Raw genomic sequence first — 23,869 nt, forward strand, 5'->3', positions numbered from 1 at the left:
GGGGAAAGAACAGGGTTTTGGGATTAACGCCTAAAATAAGGCCTGTGGTAAACACAGGTTTGAGATCTTATAGGTTTTATTCTATGAGATAACCTTCATGAGCTACATCACTTTTTGTGAATTTTGAAGCATTTATGTACTATTTGATAAAAGCACATAAAGGCTTCATAATTCACAACAGTAATGCAAACTGACTGATATTATCTCAAAGAACAAAGCCTATAAGATCTCCTAAACCTGTGTTAACCTCAGACCTTATTTTAGGCGTTAATCCCCAAACCCTGTTCTTTCCCCATTCATTTTCCAATAGGGATGGCTGAACGAACCAGAGGTAAATCATTTCCGGGTGTAAGGACTACAAGCCGGCGAGCTCTAGCGAAAACAGGGGTGCCAATAATTCTGACCCCTATCCTTTTAAGATGTCTTTATTATTCTTTCTCTGGTCAATTTTATTAGTATTACATTATATAATTGATATAATTTCATTTTTTTTGCATACAATATAGCTCACTATTTGTATTATTTATTTTATAGCCTACAGTCTTTTTTCGCTCATATTTTTAAAGGGTGCCAATAATTATAGAACTGACTATACATTTCCATATCAAGTCATTGGAAACTGTAAACCACTTAAAGTCTTTGTGCTCACTTGAGTGAAAAGGCCAATCGTTAAAATATACAGTTAACCACAATTCTGAACCCTGGCAGTGATTTTAGAAAGTGCAGCCTGTGTGAAAGCTAGCTTTCATAGATTCTACAAAGACAGGTAGGCTAACTATGGTTGTATTTGAAATAATGAATTGTTAGGTAAATATTCTAATTAATCTCAATACAAATCTGCTGCACTGATTTTGCTCTGTATGTACAGTAGGAATCACTGAGGTATAAAGAATGGTATGACCACTGTAATGCTGCATTCATGACACATCGGAAACTCAGAGAAACGAAATGTGGGCATTCCTAGTGCCATGATCAAGCTGCGTCAACCATGAAAGAGAAAATCAGCATACAGTTAAACAAATGATAGTGTCGCAACACGAGGAAACCAGAGTTTCCTCATTTTTTTATTAGGAGTTGGAGGGCCATTGAAATATATATTTTTTATATTCGGAAGCTCGTATTTCCGACATATCATGAACGCTGTTTCATCGTAATAATGACTCTTCTACAGCTTGCATTTATCAGACCACCGACGTCACCGTCGCGTCAAACACCGGTAGATGCGAATTGCAAACGTACAACCAGAATCTCAAACCCATCGGTCGCAGGTAGAGAAAAAGGAAACCCACTTCAACCTAGACGTGATTCGGACAGCATTTTATACATTTGCGACATCAAACACCCGCAACGTTTAACAGGCCATTGCTTTATGACTGAAATCTAGCCTACTTAGCTTTTTGACATCGCTCTATTCCCAGGTTCCTATTATGCCTTCCCGGTCTTGGTTTATCGCTGGTAGCGCTCTCCTCCTCTCTTTTCGGCTGGCATTCGGGACGAAGGGACCACATCCATGCACAGAGGTGAGATCCACTGTCAGGATGCCGATGTATGTGTTGTCTGAGTTATTTTTAGTGGCTGTATTTTCCGTGGGCTAATAATGGTCCATGCATGTTAGTGGAAAACACAATAGTGTGTTATTGACCAGCTTATCCATTAAACTAGAGAGTCAGAAGAGGAGTGTGAGTCAGGGGCACACAAGCTACTGTGTAGAACAACATGAGCGCTAAACAGTAATCATTCCACCGACCATTACTAATACGATTATGAATTGATGACGCGGCACTTCCGGTCAGATTCATATGTTTATATACATATAAATCACACACATACACTGCTTAGCGAGAGGGCGATGCCCTCCTTGACAACTAATTACTCATCCTGTTTCTCCAAACACCTGTCCGTCATGCAATCAGGTTGTCCTGCAGGATTTCTGGGGAATTGTTGCTTAGGACACTTGCATTGCTTAGGGCAGTGTGTTTGTGTGCGCACGCAGTGTTCTGGTTTGTGTTGTCTCAACACTCAGGGCAGACTTTGAGTCTTCAGTTTCCTGCATGGAGCTGCCTTTCCTTCCCACCGTCTCTCTCGCTCTCTCCACTCATCACCTCTGAGCCATAGCACATGGCTGGCAACAACATAGCCTGGGTTATTTTACATTCAGACGGACACAAACTCCAATCTACTGTCCAGTCACAGTGACTCACCAGGGCATTGTGGAATCTGCGCTCTGCACTTCCACAAGACTACTATTTCTACCACCAGAAAACAAGTATTTTGGACCTACATTTATCAAGGGACAACATTGTCTAAACATCAGGCTGTTGCCATGGTTACTCCATGGATTATCAGTCTGACCAAAATCTTCCTAAAAACCCCCACAATAGTCTCTACAAGCCAGAATGTTGAATAAAATGATATTTGAACTTACTTTACTGGTTGTACATGCTGTTTGTACTTTTGGTGGTAGGAGGTGGAGATATCCACAGGAAAGTGTTGTTTACCTGACTTTTTTGCAGAGCTGGCAGGTTCTGTCACTTGTAGTTTCAGTCTCTTCACACATCACATGTGATGCACAATATGTCAACAATAGCCGAACGTAGTCGACTGAAGCATGTTTCCTCACAATCGGCTGTGGTTTAGGTTCGGCCATATTCCTCGGGCATAGTGTTGGTCACGTGCATCAGTATAAAATTGCATCAGTATTGAAAATAAAAACAGACCAGCATACTCAAAGTAGGGCTAATAACACTTCCCTGTGGGTATTTTGTCTCCAATTACCTCCTACATAAGGACAAAATCGGCAGACAACAGGTAAAGTACATTCAAATGAAGTTTATTCAAGAGTCTTACTTGTGATGGGACTTTTTACAAAAAGTGAGCCTACATGTTAGAGACGAGAGAGTAGTCTTCCACTCTCAATAGAGTCTAGGAGCAACCATCCTCCTGGAGCCACTAAATATTCATGCATTTGCTCTCGCCTTGCCCTTTAGAACACATCTGATTCTGCTAATCAATGTCCTGATGAGCAAATGCTTAGATGTAAGGAGTGTTGGCACAGGGCTGGAACAAAAGCCTGCACACCCAGTAGCTCTGCAGAGGAAGGGTTGGCAGTCCCTGGTCTAGTGAAATGTCTTTAGATTGACACCATGTGACAGAACCTGATATATCAGTGCTTGAGGTATAGATCGATATCAGTTCAGATTTGTCCTGGAACAGACATCTCCTATCAGGTAACACATGACAGGCATGCAGAATATAGACTTCTGTTGGTGTCATGGTATAGAGGAATAGATAATTAAACTTTATGCCCTGATTATTGATTGGCATGAATCTCAGTGATACATAGCTATCAGTCATTTCTGAGAGAAAGGGAGAGTTTAAGACAGATGGTAGTAAATAAGGCAATACATTATTTGAAATAAATATAATGTGAAACCAGGTCTGCATGTGGCATTCATTAATTTTCATCAAAACAGTACTGCTGTTGGATACAAATAGCTTCAGTTTTGAGGACGAAACAATGGTGTTACTGTAAAGCCTAGGCGTGATTCTACAACTTCATATATCTGCCATGTGTCATGTCCATGATGCCCAAAACATGACCCCTTCAGCACAGTGTCCAGACGTGTGTGTGTTCTTCTAAAATGTCAGCATTCCTTAAACATGGCAAAAAGCATGTTGTATTTCACTCAATGGTTTGGCAATCATTGGTTTGGCAAATTCAAGCGACGTTATGGTCAGAATAGTGATTAAACGAGTCATGCTCACTCTACGATTTCCCGAACCATGATGGGGAACCACATACTCCACAGCATGTTTGTGTGTGTGATATAACACTTCAACAATGTTCTCACAGTGAAAATTGCAAACCTTGAACTCAAAAACCTTAAATCTCAGAACCTTTAGCAAGACTGAACCATCAAATTCCTACGCCTGGACATTCAGTGGTTAGGGACAACTTCTACCTTCATTATACTGAGATAGGATCTGTTTTTATGGACAACTTCTATGTCATCCACTTACCCACTGTGTGCTGTGCCTTGGTTTCCTGTATCCATAGTGATGGAATGGGGGGGGGGGGGGGGGGTGAAGAGAGAACTCTGGGCCCTTGGTGGTCTTCGTGTTTACTGACCTCTCTCTGTCCCCATGTCTGTCTTTTATCTGTCTCTCACTGTTTCTCACATACTGTTCAAAGACACACAGACACACTCAACCCCTCTCTTTCTCTCCATCACTGTGTGTCCATGCTATCTCTTGTGTTGCAGACAGACTACTACTATGAATATACAGAGTGTGACAGTACAGGGTCGCGATGGCGAGTAGCAATCCCTCAGAGCCATGGATCCTGCATCGGACTGCCCGAGCCTGTACGAGGGACAGAGTGCAGTAAGTACTGTGTGTGTGTGTGTGTGTGTCAGAGATGTTTCTCACACCCTCTTATCAGCTGTTTGGAATTTCTTCCAGTATTCCACAATGACCTGATTGGCTCGTTGTCTCTGCTCCAGTCATAGCACAGGGCAGAGCTGGCTTCATGCTGGAACAATAGGCCAATAACCTCAGAGGTTTACATATACACACACAGGTCTCAATATGTTTACTTCTTGCGCCTGACTTTGCTTCCCTAAATATCTCTAACTGATGCATGTCTGTGGAAAAGGATTTTATTGACAGACACTCCCCTACATATTTGTATGGAGGGTGAAGCTAAAACTTTTAATTGGTCTCTATACTCCAGCATTTTGGATTTGAGATCAAATGTTTTACGAGGCGACAGTACAAATTGTCACCTTTTTTATTTGTTCATACATGTGTTTTCACATTTAGAAATGTAAGCACTTTATGCATCTAGTCCCCCCATTCGAAGGTGTCGTAAGTATTTGGACAAATTCACTTATGGTGTGTTATATTTAGTCAAAAGTTCAGTATTCCTAGCACGCAATGACTACATCTAGCTTGTGCCTCTACAAACTTGTTGGATGCATTTTCAGTTTGTTTTGGTTATGTTTCCGATTATGTTGTACCCAATAGAAAATCTTGTTAAATATTGTATTGTGTTATTTTTGGAGTCACTTTTATTGTAAATAAGAATATAATATTTTATGTTTCTGAACACTTTTTTTTATTTTTATGAGGATTCTACCATGATTACAGATAATCATGATTGAATCGTGAATAATGATGAGTGCGAAAGTTACAGATTCATAAATATCATACCCCCAAGAGAATCCTCCCCTGTTAATGGTAAGTAATGGTGTGAGTTTAGCATGTGAGGGCATGATCTTTGTGCATCTTTGTTTTGTTCTCTGGAAAAAGCTCACCTCTGTCTGCTTTTCTCTTTTTCTATTTAATTCCTGATTGGCCATTTTTCTACCCAGTCCGTCTGGTTGAGCCAGTGAGACAGACACCTGGGGAAAAGCTTCCAGACAATTCTAGAGTAGAGCATTGTTTCATTGTTGGATGTGACAGAAGTCACCTTACTAAAATCACAATTCAGACCTGGTTCTGCGCATGACTGCTAAGGGACAATGCAGTTCAATTTGCCGCAGTCCTCGCTACCTAACAAACAGTCGTCACTAATTACCACAGCCACACAGTCATAAAATCTGCCTATTTCTACAATTTATCTTCTTAAAATGTGATTTTAAACCCCACTGCTAACATTATGACTAACCTTAAGTTAAGACAAAAAGCTAGTTTTTCTTTTCGTTAATATAGCCAATTTTGACTGTGGCTGTGCTATCTAGTGGTAACCCTACCAGACCTTACTTCTGCCCCCAACCCACTCAGAAAGATTCTCTGCTCTCCTCCTCCATGTTCTCACTTCTCCTCAATGTGATGGCTCATTGCAGTGATGTATGACGGCGTGTTCATAGACGTCAAACAATGTGTTTTATTTTTATTTAACCTTCTATTTAACTAGGCAAGTCAATTAAGAACAAATTCTTATTTACAATGGTGGCCTACCCCGGCCAAACCCTAACCCGATGCTGGGCCAATTGTACAATGCTGGGCCAATTGTGCGCCGCCCTATGGGACTCCCAATCACGGCCGGTTATGATACAGTCTGGAATCGGACCATGGTCTGTAGTGACGCCTCTCGCACTGTGATGCAGTGCCTTAGACTGCTGCGCCACTCGGGAGCCAAGTATTGTTTTTGAGAGCTCGTGCTTTGTACTTTCAGAACAATCATTTCTCCATCCAGGCCGTCACGCTTTTTCGACATGGCATCTTGTAGTCTGTTTCTAGACAAGCCATTAGGGCAGCAATGAAGCCGGCATCCTCTACAATTGACAGTGGCTGCACAGCAACCGCAATCATTTCTGTAATCAGCGCTGTGATTTTCTCAGTCCGTCCCTTATTGCACTGCTGCCAGCAAGGGGTTGGGTCTCATGGTGCTCCCCTTTTCCGCATTGCATCTGTACTGCCACTGTAGCTCAATTCCACCTTTGCATTTCGTCTTCTCCTACTTCTCCTCCTTGGTATTTTTTTGTCTTTATGATAATGATCCTTGATCCTGTCCGTGGTAGTTTTGTTGAAATTTTGTTAAAAAAATTATTATGTTTTTAGGTTAGGGATTTTTCTTTTTAACATAACCAATCCCAATTTCGTTTAAATGTCACACCCCTACTTTGTACAACCTCACCCACGCACGCACCCCCACAGCCCTTTTCACCAGGATGTGGGGATTAGTATGTTTGTTCCCGTGGTTACGGGGAAGCAATCCGAGGGCTGTTGTACATCTCTGAGCTGTATCCAGCCCAATTATGGACCCAGTTACTTCCCCTCTCCTTGGTGTAAACAGAAGGTCTACCATTTTTCTTTTACCAATATAATGTTATCTCCTGTTTTGCACCATCCCTGACCTCTAACAAGCTCTGATACATCCCCTCTCTCATTCTCTGAAACGCTTCCAAATAGTGGTATACAGTGACGATTTTAGCATGTACATTTTGGTGGGGCAAACTTAATTTTTTAGATGCATGCCAGCAAAGCCACTACACAACACAAGACTAAACAATACATGAATTAGACTATAACTTTGACAAACGGTGCCCACAAACTGTTAGGGCCTACATAAAGCTGTCCCAACAGCAGAGCTTTCTTTTCAGCACCATGGAGTGATTCCTTACCACTGCTACACCTGGCTATCAGCGAAGCCTTGTCTGGCAGCGAAACAGTTCATTCAGACTCATTTACTGCTTTAAAAAAAACAGCTGATATGGTTGACTTGCTTAAACAAATGTGGTTTCTACTGACAATTGAGATGTAAAAACTATTGCATAAGGGAATGAAGAGTGGATAAGGGGCCATCCATAAGACATTAATGAGCAAGCTAAGACCGACGTAGTCAATAGCTATTTGTTAAGCAGTTTGGAAATGTATAGCGACAGGATTCAGAACAACGTTCTTACAGTTATCTCTCCTGTACAGTCTTGGCCAAAGGTTTTGAGAATGACACATATTAATTTCCGCAAAGTTTGATGCTTCAGTGTCTTTAGATTTTTGTCAGATGTTACTATGGAATACTGAAGTATAATTACAATCATTTCATAAATGTCAATGGCATGCTGTGACTTCTGGGTCACATCCTGACTGATGGCAGCCCATTCTTGCATAATCAATAATTGGAGTTTGTCAGAATTTGTGGGTTTTTGTTTGTCCACCCGCCTCTTTATGATTGACCACTTTGTTCCCCATTGTTCTCAATGGGGTTAAGGCCTGGGGAGTTTCCTGGCCATGGACCCAAAATATTGATGTTTTGTTCGCCTTAAGACAAGGTGCTCCATCATGCTGGAAAAGGCATTGTTCGTCACCAAACTGTTCCTGGATGGTTGGGAGAAGTTGCTCACGGAGGATGGGTTGGTACCATTCGCAACCATTATTCATGGCTGTGTTCTTAGGAAAAATTGTGAGTGAGCCCACTCCCTTGGCTGAGAAGCAACCCCACACATGAATGGTCTCAGGATGCTTTATTGTTGTCATGACACAGGACTGAGGAAAGCGCTCACCTTGTCTTCTCCGGACACGCTTTTTTCCGGATGCCCCAAACATTCGGAAATGGGATTCATCAGAGAAAATGACTTTACCCCAGTCCTCAGCAGTCCAATCCCTGTACCTTTTGTAGAATATCAGTATGTCCCTGATGTTTTTCCTGGAGAGAAGTGGCTTCTTTGCTGCCGTTCTTGACACCAGGCCATCCTCCAAAGGTCTTCTCTTCACAGTGCGTGCAGATGCACTCACACCTGCCTGCTGCCATTCCTGAGCAAGCTCTGTACTGGTGGTGCCCCGATCCCGCAGCTGAATAAACATTAGGAGACGGTCCTGGCGCTTGCTGGACTTTTTTGGGCGCCCTGAAGCCTTCTTCACAACAATTGAACCGCTCTCCTTGAAGTTCTTGATGATCCAATAAATGGTTGATTGCCTGTGAAGCCATGTTTTGTGCAAAGCAATGATGACGGCACATGTTTCCTTGCAGGTAACCATGGTTGACAGAGGAAGAACAATGATTCCAAGCACCACCCTCCTTTTGAAGCTTCCAGTCTGTTATTCGAACTCAGTCAGCATGACAGAGTGATCTCCAGCCTTGTCCTCGTCAACACTCATACCTCTATTAACGAGAGAATCACTGACATGATGTCAGCTGGTCGTTTTGTGGCAGGGCTGAAATGCAGTGGAAATGTTTTTTGGGGATTCAGTTCATTTGCATGGCAAAGAGGGACTTTGCAATTAATCGCATTTCATCTGATCACTTTTCATAACATTATACAAATTGCTATCATACAAACTGAGGCAGCAGACTTTGTGAAAATTAATATTTGTGTCATTCTCAAATTCTCAGTTGTATGCCACAACTGTACACCAAGTCAGAACCGTAGGATAGATAAAGGTGGCATATAAGCAGACATTGAAAGGTCTCTAAAACAGGCTATAGGCTACATGTGTACCACCAAGCCGGAACAGTAGGCTAGGTTATGAGGGGGAAAGGGACCAAATTATTAGGGTGAGGCACATGGGCCAGCTTACTACACAACATACACTTAGTATTACTTTCGTAGCCACAGTATACATACAGTGCCTTGCAAAAGTATTCATCCCCTTTGCGATTTATCTATGTTGTTGCATTACAACCTGTCATTTAAATTGATTTTTATTTGGATTTCATGTAATGGACATACACAAAATAGTCCAAATTGGCGAAGTGAAATGAAAAAAAAAAAAAGTTTTTAAAAAGAAAAAAAGAAAAGTGGTGCGTGCATATTTATTCACACCCTTTGCTATGAAGCCCATAAATAAGATCTGGTGCAAACAATTACCTTCAGAACTCACATAATTCAATTGCACACAGGTGAACTTTATTTAACTAAGTGTCACTTGATCTGTCATATGATCTCGGTATATATACACCTGTTCTGAAAGTGTGCAACACAACTAAGCAAGGGGCACCATGAAGACCAAGAAGGGGCTCTACAAACAGGTCAGGGACAAAGTTGTGGAGAAGTACAGATCAGGGTTGGGTTATAAAAAAAGATCAGAAACTTTGAACATCCCACGGAGCACCATTAAATCCATTATTAAAAAATGGAAAGGATATGGCACCACAACAAACCTGCCAAGAGAGGGCCGCCCACCAAAGCTCATGGACCAGGCAAGGAGAGCATTAATCAGAGAGGCAACAATGAGACCAAAGATAACGTTGAAGGAGCTGCAAAGGACGACTTTAAGCTGTACATTCCACAGAGATGGGCTTTATGGAAGTGGCCAGAAAAATAGCCATTGCTTAAAAAATAAGGAAACATGTTTGGTGTTCGCCAAAAGGCATGTGGGAGACTCCCCAAAAATAGTGAAGAAGGTACTCGGGTCAGATAAGATTAAAATGTAGCTTTTTGGACATCAAGGAAATCGCTATGTCTGGCGCAAACCCAGCACCTCTCATCACACGAGCACCATCCTCACAGTTAAGCATGGTGGTGGCAGCATCATGCTGCGGGGATGTTTTGGGAAACTGGTCAGAATTGAAGGAATGATGGATGGTGCTAAATACAGGGACATTCTTGAGGGAATCCTGTTTGCCTTCCAGAGATTTGAGACTGGGACGGAGGTTCACCTTCCAGCAGGACAATGACTCTAAGCATACTGCTAAAGCAACACTCGAGTGGTTAAAGGGGAAACATTTAAATGTCTTTGAATGGCCTAGTCAAAACCCAGACCTCAATCCAATTGAGAATCTGTGGTATGACTTAAAGATGGCTCTACACCAACCGAACCCATCCAACTTGAAGGAGCTGGGGAAATTTTGCCTTAAAGAATGGCTAGATGTGCCAATCCAATAGAGACATACCCCAAGAGACTTTCAGCTGTAATTGCTTCAAAAGGAGGCTCTACAAAGTATTGATTTTGGGGGGTAAATGGTTATGCATGCTCAAGTTTATTTTACTTTTTTGTCTTATTTCTTGTTTGTTTCACAATAAAAAATATTTTGCATCTTCAAAGTGGTAGGCATGTTGTGTAAATCAAATGATACAACCCCCCCCCAAAAAAAAAAAAAAATTTTTAATTCCAGGTTGTAAGGCAACAAAATAGGAAAAATGCCAAGGGGAGTGAATACTTTTGCAAGCCACTGTATCTCCCATGCATATTATAATTTATGCGGCAGCATGCAGTACTTTTTATGACTCACCTTGTTGTGCTGTGCACACTTGAACAGGAAGGTGATGCGGCAGGCCTTATGGGCAAATTTTGTCATCAAACTTTGTCAGAGAATACCAATATCTGATGACTAAATTTGTCCACATGGACCACCGCGCCATCTTCCTGTAAAACTTTACAGAAAACTGGGAACAAAAATATTTTAAATAAAGTTTGAATCCGGACGTCAGCAGTCTTTAGGTTGGAGTTCTAGAAAAAGGCCTGAGTTCTGACTCCAAACCATCTCAATTGGGTTGAGGTCGGGTGATTGTGGAGTTCAGGTCATCTGATGCAGCACTCCATCGCTCTCCTTCTGTTTTTTTATCACAGACTGGAACATGTTCCGGGATTTTTCCGATGGCATTGAGGAGTACACCACATCAATCACTGTCTTTATCAATAAGTGCATTGAGGACGTTGTCTGCTATGCCCTGCGACAAACCATCAAACAGGCAAAGCGTCAATACAGAGCTAAGATTGAATCATGCTACACTGGCTCCGACGCTCGTGTTATGTTGCAGGGCTTGCAAACTATTACAGAAAACAAAGGGAAGCCACGAGCTGCCCAGTGACACGAGCCTACCAGACGAGCTAAATCACTTCTATGCTCGCTTCGAGGCAAGCAACACTGAGGCATGCATGAGAGCATTAGCTGTTCTGGACGACTGTGTGATCACGCTCTCCGTAGCCGACGTAAGACCTTTAAACAGGTCAACATACACAAGGCTGTGGGGCCAGACGGATTACCGGGACGTGTGCTCCGGGCATGTGCTGACCAACTGGCAGGTGTCTTCACTGACATTTTCAACATGTCACTGATTGAGTCTGTAATACCAACAGGTTTCAAGCAGACCACCATAGTCCCAGTGCCCAAGAACACAAAGGCAACCTGTCTAAATGACTCCGTAGCCATGAAATGCTTTGAAAGGTCGGTAATGGCTCACATCAACACCATTATCTCAGAAGCCCTAGACCCACTCCAATTTGCATACCGCCCAAACAGATCCACAGATGATGCAATCTCTATTTCACTCCACACTGCCCTTTCACCATTTGGACAAAAGGAACACTTATGTGAGAATGCTATTCATTGACTACAGCTCAGCGTTCAACACCATTTTACCCTCAAAGCTCATCACTAAGCTAAGGATCCTGGTACTAAACACCTCCCTCTGCAACTGGATCCTGGACTTCCTGACTGGGCGCCCCCAGGTGGTGAGGGTAGGCAGCAACACATCTGCCACGCTGATCCTCAACACTGGAGCTCCACAGGGGTGCGTGCTCAGTCCCCTCTGGTTCTCCCAGTTCACCCACGACTGCATGGCCAGGTACGACTCCAACACCACCATTAAGTTTGCAGACGACACAACAGCCTGATCAATGACGAGACAGCCTGTAGGGAGGAGGTCAGAGACCTGGCCGTGTGGTGCCAGAATAACAACCTATCCCTCATCGTAACCAAGACTAAGGAGATAATTGTGGACTACAGGAAATGGAGGACCGAGCACTCCCCCATTCTAATCGACGGGGCTGTAGTGGAGCAGGTTGAGAGCTTCAAGTTCATCGGTGTCCACATCAACAACAAACTAGAATGGTCCAAACACACCAAGACAGTTGTGAAGAGGGCACGACAAAGCCTATACCCCCTCAGGAAACGAGAAAGATTTGGCATGGGTCCTAAGATCCTCAAAACGTTCTACAGCTGCAAAATCGAGAGCACTGGTTGCATCACTGCCTGGTACGGAAATTGCGGCTCAGCCTCTGACCGCAAGGCACTACAGAGGGTAGTGCGTATGGCCCAGTACATCACTGGGGCTAAGCTGTCTGCCATCCAGGACCTCTACACCTGGCAGTGTCAGAGGAAGGCCCTAAAAATTGCCAAAGACCCCAGTCACCCCAGTCCTAGACTGTTCTTTCTACATCCACATGGCAAGGGGTACTGGAGTGCCAAGTCTAGGACAAAAAGGCTTCTCAACAGTTTTTTACCCCCAAGCCATAAGACTCCTGCACAGGTAATCAAATGGCTACCCAGACTATTTGCATTGTGTGCCCTCAACCCCTCTTTTACGCTACTGCTACTCTCTGTTCATCATATATGCATAGTCACTTTAATCATATCTACCTGTACATACTACCTTAATCAGCCTGACTAACCGGTGTCTGTATGTAGCATCGCTACTTTTATAGCCTCACTACTGTATATAGCCTATATAGTCTTTTTACTGTTGTTTTATTTCTTTACTTACCTATTGTTCACCTAATACCCTTTTTGCACTATTGGTTAGAGCCTGTATGTAAGCATTTCACTTTAAGGTCTACTACACCTGTTGTAATTGGCGAACGTGACAAATACACTTTGATTTGATTCTTGGTCAAATAGCTCTTACACAGCCTGTAGGTGTGTTGGGTTATTGTCCTGTTGACAAACAAATGGTAGTCCCTCTAAGTGCAAACCACATGGGATGGTGTATCGCTGCGGAATGCTGTGCTAGCCATGCTGGTTAGATTTGACTTGAATTCTAAATAAATCACTGACGGTGTCAACGGCGAAGTACCATCACACCACCTCCTCCATGCTTCATGTGGGAACCACACATGTGGAAATCATCCGTTCACCTACTCTGCGTCTCACAAAGAACGGGTGGTTGGAACCAAAAATCTCACATTTGGACTCGTCATACCAAAGGACAGGACAAGGACAAGTCTCCTCTTCTTATTTATTTGTATTTAACCTTTATTTAACTAGGCAAGTCAGTTAAGAACAAATTCTTATTTACATTGACAGCCTACCCCTGCCAAATCCGGACGATGCTGGGCCAATTGTTTGCCGCCCTGTGGGACTCCCAATCACACCCGGGTGTGATACAGCCTGGATACGAACCAGGGATTGTACTGACGCGTCTTGCACTGAGATGCAGTGCCTTATACCTCGGTGCCACTCGGGAGCCTGAGTGTCCTTTTGGTTGTGGTTTCTTTGCAGCAATTTGACCATGAAGGCCTGACTCACACAGTCTCCTCTGAACAGTTGAGATGTGTCTTACTTGAACTCTGTGAAGAGGCTGGTAACTAATGAACTTATTAACTCTGGGTCTTCCTTTCCTGTGGCGGTCCTCGAGAAGCAGTTTCATCATAGAGCTTCATGTTTTTTGCGACTGCACTTGAAGAAACTTTCAAAGTTCGTGAAATTTTCCGCATTGACTGACCTTCATGTATTAAAGTAATGATGGACTGTCGTTTCTCTTTGCTTATTTGAGCTGTTCTTGCCATAAGATGGACTTGGTCTTTTTCCAAATAGGGCTATATTCTGTATACTACCCCTACCTTGTCACAACACTACTGATTTGAAATGCTTTACAGGTGACTACTTCATGAAGCTGGTTGAGAGAACACCATGAGTGTGTAAAGCTGTCACCGAGAATCTCAAATATGAAATAGATTTTGATTTAACAATTTTTTGGGGGTTACTACATGATTCCATATGTGTTATTTCATAGTTTTGATGTCTACACTATTATTCTACAATGTAGAAAATAGTCAAAATAAAGAAAAACTCTGGAATGAGTAGGTGTGTCCAAACTTTTGACTGGTACTGTATATATTTATATTTTAGCTAAACAGGTCGTGCTTTGCCCCACGTGCCCTGAATGACAGGTCCCGCTGGTGGTATACTTCACTTATCTTTTCCATGAAATGTCCACTCTCTCCCGTCTCTCTCCCCCAGCATTTTCCTGTGAGGCGGGGGAGTTTCTGGAGATGTCTGCCCAGGAGTGTACTCAGTGTGCAGCAGGTACCTACTCTCTGGGCAGCGGTATTCGATTTGATGACTGGGAAACCATCCCCAGCGGGTTCAGCTCCCTAGCAACTTACCTTGACAATGGTCCCCATGGAGACGACAGCAGTACCTGCAACAGGTGTGGGAAGGGGAGCGGTTTAGCTTATGATTTTTAAATCATGGTGTCGTTGCAGTTCTTGCATACATCTCATTAATCTCTGCTGTGTGTGTGTGTCCAGTTCGACGTGGTTTCCGCAGGGTAGTTACCTGGAGTCTAACAGAGATGAGTGTACTGTCTCTCTGATCTATGCTGTCCATCTGAAGAAACCGGGATCAGTCTCCTTTGACTACCAGTACCCAGACGGCAACCTCTTCTTTGAGTTCTTTGTGAGTCTTCTACTTCATTCTCTCAATCCTAAGATATCTGCTAGTTAGTGAGAGTAAATTCTTCTCTGCAGTACCTTCCTGACGAAGTAGCGCTATAAATATGCTGAAGTGATATTCACTAATTTAAATATTGATTGATTGGTTGATGTTCTGGTTGCTTGGCAGATCCAGAATGACCAGTGTCAGGAGATGGACCAGACTGCTGATAAGAAGTGGCTCAAGCTTACCAGTCACGGGGAGTGGGCCACACACACTGTAAGAGCTGTGTTTGTTTGTAATTAAGTTCTAAGTCCTGGTCTTCAAGACCCAAATTGAGTGCAAGCTTTCGTTTTAGCCCAGCACTAGCGCACCTGATTTCACTAGTTAACTAATCACCAAGCCCTTGACTCATTGAATCAGGAGTGTCTCAGGTCTAAAGGGTTAGACAGCCTCTGAGGTTACAGCACCATCAAATGTCACGTATTGGGATGCTTTCAGGTCGTATCTCTGTGTAGAAGGGCATTCTAAACCCAGGTCTCTAATGGGTGTGTTCAAGGTGAATCTGAAGTCTGGCACTAACATCTTGTACTGGAGGACAGCAGGGATCCTGATTGGAGCTAAAGTAGTCAAACCTGTTCTGCTGAAGAACGTCCACATAGAGGGTAGGACTACCGTGTGTGTGTTTGTGTATTTATTGTAGCTGTTCATGCCACTTCCCCTATGTACTTAAGTGTTATTTTCTCTCTTTAGGAGTGGCGTATGCGTCAGAGTGTTTCCCGTGTAAACCAGGGACGTTCAGCCAAACCCCAGGCTCCTCCTCATGTCAGCCCTGTCCCAGAGACACCCACTCTGGCCACGGAGCCAGCTCCTGTACCCCCTGCAACACCACAACACTCTATGCACGTAGGTTCACAGGAACATAAGCATGCAGACATGTCTAGATGCAGACACCTATACACAACTTGTCTTATTAGAGTTAGAACATGAATTTGAGCAGCTTATTGGTTATACTGCAGTTCATTATCTTTTAAACATCTCTCCCTCTTTCACTGTCCCCATTTTCTTTCCCTCTCTCTCTTCCAGCGGAGGGGTCAGCTGAGTGCAAAGCGAGACCACCATGCTCCAAGAAGGATTACTTTCAGATCCACACCCCCTGTGACCTTGAGGGCAAGGTGAGAAGACTAACTCACCCTCCCAATACCACATCCATTATTGCCAGATTGCTTATACCTGTCTAATCCTTTTTGATCGACACAAGTGCCCATGCAGGGGTTAGCCATTCTAGCGCCAGTATCCCTACAATTCAGTGTCTGTGTCCTCCATGTTTGCTCTCTGTATGGTTAGTTTCCTCATCCTCCATGTTGTCTCTGTGTGTGTGGTTTCAGACACAGGTGACCTACAGGTGGGTGGAGCCTCAGATCTGTCTGGTGGACGTGGCCGGGGCTGAAACACTGCCCCCCTCTGGTGACCGTGAGCCCTGCCCACCGTGCAACCCTGGTTTCTATAACAATGACACTGCTACCTGCTCTCCCTGCCCCCCCGGGACATTCTCTGATGGGGTCAAAGGTGACAAAATATCCCTTTATCCCATGTCCTCTTCTATCTCTCGTCTTCCTTCTCTCTTGTCCTCCATCAGACGGGCAGCCCCCAGGTGGTAAGGGTAGGTAACAACACATCTGTCACACTGATCCTCAACACAGGGGCCCCTCAGGGGTGCGTGCTCAGTCCCCTCCTGTACAGTCGTGACCAAAAGTTTTGAGAATGACACAAATATTAATTTTCACAAAGTTTGCTGATACATTGTCTTTAGATATTTTTGTCAGATGTTACTATGGAATACTGAAGTATAATTACAACTATTTCATAAGTGTCAAATGCTTTTACTAACAATTACATGAAGTTGATGCAAAGAGTCAATATTTGCAATGTTGATCCTTCTTTTCAAGACCTCTGCAATCCACCCTGTCAATTAACTTCTGGGCCACATCCTGACTGATGGCAGCCCATTCTTGCATAATCAATGCTTGGAGTTTGTCAGAATTTGTGGGTTTTTGATTGACCACCAGTTCTCAATGGGATTAAGGTCTGGGGAGGTTCTTGATGTTTTGTTCCCCGAGCCACTTAGTTATCACTTTTGCCTTATGGCAAGGTGCTCCATCATGCTGGAAAAGGCATTGTTTATCACCAAACTGTTCCTGGATGGTTTGGAGAAGTTGCTCACGGAGGATGGTTTGGTACCATTCTTTATTCATGGCTGTGTTGTTAGGCAAAATTGTGAGTGAGCTCACTCCCTTGGCTGAGAAGCAACCCCACACATGAATGGTCTCAGGATGCTTTATTGTTGGCATGACACAGGACTGATGGTAGCGCTCACCTTGTCTTCTCCGGACACGCTTTTTTCCGGATGCCCCAAACATTTGAATCTCATTCAAATGGGATTCATCAGAGAAAATGACTTTACCCCAGTCCTCAGCTGTCCAATCCATGTACCTTTTGCAGAATATCAGTCTGTCCCTGATGTTTTTCCTGGCTTCTTTGCTGCCCTTCGTGACACCACGCCATCCTCCAAAAGTCTTCGCCTCACTGTGCGTGCAGATGCACTCACACCTGCCTGCTGCCATTCCTGACTAAGCTCTGTACTGGTGGTGCCCCGATCCCGCAGCTGAATCAACTTTAGGAGACGGTCCTGGCGCTTGCTGGACTTTCTTGGGTGCCCTGAAGCCTTCTTCACAACAATTGAACCGCTCTCCTTGAAGTTCTTGATGATCCGATAAATGGTTGATTTGAGTGCAATCTTACTGGCAGCAGTATCCTTGCCCGTGAAGCCCTTTTTGTGCAAAGCAATGATGACGGTATGTGTTTCCTTGCAGGTAACCATGGTTGACAGAGGAAGAACAATTATTCCAAGCACCACCCTCCTTTTGAAGTTTCCAGTCTGTTATTCGAACTCAGTCAGCATGACAGAGTGATCTCATGCCTTGTCCTCATCAACACTTACACCTGAGTTAATGAGATAATCACTGACATGATGTCAGCTGGTCCTTTTGTGGCAGGGCTGAAATGCAGTGGAAATGTTTTTGGGGGATTCAGTTCATTTACATGGCAAAGAGGGACTTTGCAATTAATTGCAATTCATCTGATCACTCGTGGGATCTGGATTTTCTTTTTGCGTTTGCTTTCCTAAATTATGATCTCTATTTCTCTCCCTCTTCTCTTCCTATTTTCTACCTCTCTCCCAGCGTGTGAGTCGTGTCCTGCGGGTACTGAGCCTGCTGTAGGTTATCAGTATAAGTGGTGGAACGTCCTTCCAGCCAGCATGAAGACATCCTGCTTCAATGTGGGCAACTCCAAGTGTGACGGCATGAATGGTGGGTGCAGCTGCTCTCTCTGAGGTCTAGAGGGTGCTGTTGCTCTTTACTGTTGTTGACATGTTCCCTTTAGGCCAGGATAAGAATTAAGAGTGGGTAGTTCTCCAGGAGGAGGGTTGTGTACCCCTGTCTTCGGCACTTTAGCATAATGCAAAGGCGGGCCACAGGCCACATTTGAGTGAAATATTCAGAGAAGACCCTGGTATGTTGGCGTGTTGTGTGTGTTCTGACGTGTCTCTCCGTCAGGTTGGGAGGTGGCGGGGGATCATATCCGTAGTGGAGCAGGGGGCTCTGATAACGACTACCTCATCCTCAACCTCCATGTACCTGGCTTTAAGTGAGTCCCTTCATCTCAATCTGTCTCTGTCTTATTGTCACGATATCAACATTTTACTAATGATACCAGGCCAAGTATCACGATAGCAACATTTTACTAACGATGCCAGGCCAAGTATCACGATAGCAACATTTTACTAATGATACCAGGCCAAGTATCACGATAGCAACATTTTACTAATGATACCAGACCAAGTATCACGATAGCAACATTTTACTAACGATACCAGGCCAAGTATCACGATAGCAACATTTTACTAACGATACCAGGCCAAGGATCACGATACCAACATTTTACTAACGATACCAGGCCAAGTATCACGATACCAAGTAGTATCGTGAAACCGCTGAAAAAATTATTTGGAGTGACATAGCGTCTGGTTCGCCCCTTCCCCCGGACACTTCTTCCCATTTTCTAAACGTTCTGTGCATGTTGAATTTAACTTCACACCACTCAGTGTATAATAGAATACTGCATAGAATGTCTCCCTGTGACTTGGCTGGAAGAATGGAATGAAGGAATATAAATGCATAATGATCTGCAGGTCATTGTGGAAGTAAGGGGGAAACACTCCATGAAACCACCTTCACTCTTCAGTTAACTGTCACGAGAATTTAATTAATACAAAACAATAATTAGCCACCTGACCTAGTTTAAAATGAACCGTGACAAAGTTTGTGAAATGATATGAAATGTGCTAGAAGGAAATAAGGGAGCTCTGGTTATATGGATCATATTCGTTTAATGGTGAGGCCTGTTTTCCTCTCTGTAAAGCTGCAAGCTGCCTGTCCATTGTTCCTCTATGACACTCGGCGGCTGCAGCACAGCGGACTTCCAAAGTCTACTGAGACGGACCTGTGCTCTTGGTTATAGCAGGCGATGAAATGATACAATGTATCAACTTTGCTTGCTCTGTGCACTGCTGCAATGTATCAAATGTAACAACAGTTGACTCATCAGGGACCGCAAATGTTGGTAGTATCATATGTAACGGTACTACGGTATTCTAAAATGTTGCTATTGTAAGTATTGTTTTGGTATCGGGATATTACCGTGGCACTGGTATACCGTGTAACACTACTCTCTTGCTCTCTCCCTTCCCCTCTCCTTCTTTCGCTCTCTTTATGTGTGTGTGTGTGTTTTCAGGCCTCCTACATCAGCAACAGGTGGTGCGGGGACAGAGTTTGGCCGTATCAGCTTTGAGTTTGAGATGGTGTGTTCAGCTGACTGTGAGCTGTACTTTATGATGGTGAGAACAACACCGGATAAAGAAAAACCCACACTCAATGCAAAAAGTATACAAGCATCTAGAAATGTGTTTGGATATTTCTATTCCTTTTAAAATGTGCACTACTTTTGAACTGTGTAAAGTTAATTACATCACTGTGTGTAGGATGTAAACAGGAAGAGTACAAGGGTGGTGGCGTCATGGGAGGGCAGTAAGGTCAGACAGTCCTACACACACATTATGACCAAGAACGCCTCTGTGTCATACACCTGGGCCTTCCAGAGGACCAACCAGGCCTCTGACGTAAGTACACACACACACACACACACTGTATACAAACCTGGATACGCACTAATGTATACAGACACAATCATATACTAGTAGTGCATTCTCTTTCTCTCCAGGTGCGTCAGAATGTGAACAACGTGGCAAGTATCTACTCCATCTCAGTGAGTAATGCTGTAGACGGTGTGTCGTCGGAGTGTCAGACCTGTGCCCTCCTCTCCCAGCCCTCCGGCTCGCTGTGTGTGCCCTGCCCTCCAGGACATTACATACACACCAGCCAGTGCACCGAGTGCCCTCCCAACACACACCTCACCTCACACAGCACCCTGGGCCCAGAGGCCTGCAAACCCTGTGGACCATCCAGCAAGAGCAACAAGGTGTGTGTTTTGTTGATATCAGTGTCACACCAAGCTTGTGTTTGTGTGTCAAGATTGGTGAATAAAATTGTGTGTCCATTGTTGATTCCCCCAGTGCACAACTGAATGTTTGTTTTTTCAGGAGCACAGCAGGTGCTACAGTGACTGTGTGTTCTCCTACTCTGAGAACAATGTGTCTCTGAGTTTTGACTACAGTTCCCTGGGCTCTGTTGGAACACTGATGAACGGACCCAGTTTTACCACCAAAGGAACCAAATACTACCACCTTTTCAACATCAGCCTCTGTGGAGGAGAGGTACACAGACACACACACACACACACACACACACACACACTGATTTAACAATATTTGCAACCTACAATTACTTTGTGATCCTGAATTTAGCTTTCCATTCTCAGGGTAGAAGGGCTGTGTGTACAGACAACGTGACTGACCTTTCCAGCGCCGATTCTCAGAAAGAGACAGGGGAACCAGCCAATGCGGTGGAGACATTAATCTGTCAATCAACCATTATCCCCTCCAGTGGGCGGGGCTTCCACACAGCACTATCCTCTCAGTCCATCAGCCTAGCAGACACCTTTCTGGGTGAGTACACATCACACTCACACACACACATTTTCCTTGTAACCTGATGCCGATCTTTGTCACTGGTGTATAGTAGGCGTTAATTTATTGATGAATGTGTGTAGGAGCGACAGTGGCCTTGACTCTGGATGGAGTCAAGGCAAGACCAGACCTGTTCCCACAGACCACCAACAAAGTCCCTGACGTCAACTTCTTCTACCGGTAATTGATCTTTTCTACATCCTAAAACACAAATTCTAAAACATAACTACTTCTGTGAATAGTGTTTTTGGGGCCCAAGTAAAGGTTTGGGGTAGTTTTTAGTTGCTCTTAATCAGGAGTACCCTGTTGTTTTTTAACCAAATGTTATGCTTCTATTGGATAGTTCTCTGGAGGTGACCTCGTCATGTGATAAAGGTCGTAACGTGGTGGTGACGCTTCGCTGTAACCCAGATAGAGGCACACAAGGAGAACTCACAGTACCCAGGTACTGTCTGTCTCCTTTCCTCTCTTCTTGCCCCTCTCTTTCTATCTCTCTTTTTCTCTTCCTGTCTTGCTCCGAAACTGCAGCCTCAAAGGAGATTACTAGTAAAAGGAGAGACTTAAAAGAAGTCCAAGCTCGAAATGAACTGCAAGCTCAATTCACAGAAACTCTGCATCCTCTTGTGACTGATAAATTAGTAAGAAGTTTGCTTTTACTCCCAGGCAGCTAGTTATCTAACTCTGTGTGATGGATATTCATGCTCCGTGCTGGAGGAACACGAGAAGCTGAGAACAAACACATGGATTTATCACTCAGATTTGATCGGATTTGATCAGATTACATCTCATTGAAACTGTCCTTATAACGTAAAAATTAGATTAGTACATTGTAGTAACAGTATGTTTCTCTGTTGTAGTCAGTGTCCGGCGGGGACGTGTGATGGCTGTACCTTCCACTTCCTGTGGGAGAGCTCAGGGGCGTGTCCTCAGTGCACATCCACAAACTACCACCAGATAGAGGGAGCCTGCAAGGGAGGACTACAGGTGTGTGTTTTACTAATCGATTACCTGCAAAGGAGCTGCTATCTGCTCTCACTCTGAATACTTTAGATAAAATGTATTTCATACCATTACACACTGACACATGTTCACTGTCTCCCTCTCCCCAGGACACTCTGTATGTGTGGACTGAGCCAAAGCGGTGTGTAGGAGGGGTGTCCCTCCCGGAGAAGAAGACCTGGCCGTGTGAGAGCATGGACTTCTTGGTAAAGATGGGGGCGACGATAGGCGCCTTCACCGCCGCACTGCTCTTCTCCATCACCTGCTATTTCTGGAAGAAGAACAAGAGGTAGGAACTCATCCATTCATTCATGTATTCATTCATACATATGTCTGGAAGAAGAACTAGAGTAGTCCTGAAGATTGGTGATTTTTCTAAGTCCCGCCTACCCCTGACTCTGGTAGGCTGGAGTTTAAGTACTCGAAGCTGGTAATGTCGTCCAATAAGGAGTGTGAACTGCCGGGGGCGGATAGCTGTGCCGTGATGGAGGGAGAGGAGAACGAGGGAGAGATGGAGGATGAGGTGGTCTACTCCAAAAAAACATCCCTGATACGCAAACTCAAAGCCATCGCATCTAGGGTAAGAGTCAGAACCATTATGCAGTTATGCTGAAATCAAACTACATTACCTACAGTATGTGCGTGTGTGAACACTTGCGAGTGCAGAATCTGTTTCTCCCCTGGTAATTCTAGTTCATGGACTAACGTGTCTCTGTATATTTCATCCACAGGGAAACGGGAGAAGCTATGAAAATGTCCAGTTGAACTCCTCACAGTCAAACGGGTTGGTGTGGGGGTGAAGAAAGAGGAAAGAGAACAAGGAGAGAGACCAACCACCCCCCCCCCAGAGAGACTTCTTCAACATATCTCCATGTTGAGGGCTTGAACCCTTAACACACACACTCAGAACATATATAGACACATGCAGAGTACACACACCCAGAATGCATGCTCACCGACACAAACACATGTGAGAGGACATTACCCCCATCTGGCCTTATCCCTGGAATGATGTGTGTGTGTGGGTGGATTGCTGGAATATGGGCGGTGTGATTTAAAAGGGTGTAAATGGGTGGTGTGTCGGGTCTGCTTAGGTAAAGAAGAGGACCTATATGTGGGATGTTTTTTGTGCTGTTTTCCGCCACTCTGTTGTCAGGTTGCTTTGGTGGCCATGTTGTTTTCCCTCAGGTGTTTTGTCCTCTGAGACCAACCTCACATCAATCCTTAGGCTCCTTCTCAATAAGAGGGAAGATACGGTGTTCCATAGTGCCCTCTGAAAGGCTGGGTGGGATCTTTGCATGTTGGCACCTGTCCAATCCTTTGAGATCTACAGAAGTCCACACATAGCCCTAAATACCCGGCACACACACACACACACACACCCTATTACAGTCTCATCTTAGTCTGAACTGCACCACCCTTTACCCATTTGTTCTGTCTGTAGGCTTTGAGTTACCATGGTGATGGTGGAATGTCCTTCACGCTCTCTTAGTCCAATCGGGAGTGGCGATGTTACATTATCCATATGATGATACGATATGATGCTGACTGCCTTTCTGTTATTTAAAGTGAAATAAACTATATTGTATTTGTGTACGCTTTCAATCTGTCCCTTGCTTCCAATGAAAAACCTACACACAAGAAGTGAGCAGACGACAGGCATATCATTTGTTATTGTTTATTATGATGTCCTCGTTATTGCACGTATGATGAGCTCTATTGCTTTCTGACCGGCCAGTCCAAAGAGGTCAGGGTTCACGTTGACCCTAGATCGAACCACTGATCCAGGGTCAGATACTTTGTCATTCTATAATGGTTAAGGTTAGGATTGAGGATAGTGTGACCCT

General features: G+C 44.1%; 1 protein-coding gene across 1 annotated transcript; it reads left to right on the top strand.

Annotated features, from left to right (window-relative positions):
* Positions 1-921: 921 nt before the first annotated feature.
* Positions 922-23,627, top strand: LOC139405847 (endosome/lysosome-associated apoptosis and autophagy regulator family member 2-like). The gene is made up of 23 exons (XM_071148285.1): positions 922-1,268; positions 1,419-1,520; positions 4,263-4,383; positions 14,405-14,594; positions 14,695-14,842; positions 15,008-15,097; positions 15,378-15,483; positions 15,572-15,724; positions 15,905-15,993; positions 16,207-16,387; positions 18,061-18,189; positions 18,436-18,526; positions 19,673-19,775; positions 19,920-20,057; positions 20,159-20,416; positions 20,538-20,711; positions 20,816-21,002; positions 21,107-21,203; positions 21,367-21,468; positions 21,881-22,007; positions 22,133-22,311; positions 22,428-22,602; positions 22,754-23,627. Exons 1-23 carry the CDS (start codon positions 1,221-1,223, stop codon positions 22,820-22,822), a joined length of 3,057 nt encoding a protein of 1,018 aa, XP_071004386.1. The 5' UTR covers positions 922-1,220; the 3' UTR covers positions 22,823-23,627.
* The last annotated feature ends 242 nt before the right edge of the window (positions 23,628-23,869 follow it).

The sequence above is a fragment of the Oncorhynchus clarkii genome, chromosome 1 (genome assembly GCF_045791955.1).
Source record: "Oncorhynchus clarkii lewisi isolate Uvic-CL-2024 chromosome 1, UVic_Ocla_1.0, whole genome shotgun sequence".
NCBI lineage: Eukaryota > Metazoa > Chordata > Actinopteri > Salmoniformes > Salmonidae > Oncorhynchus > Oncorhynchus clarkii.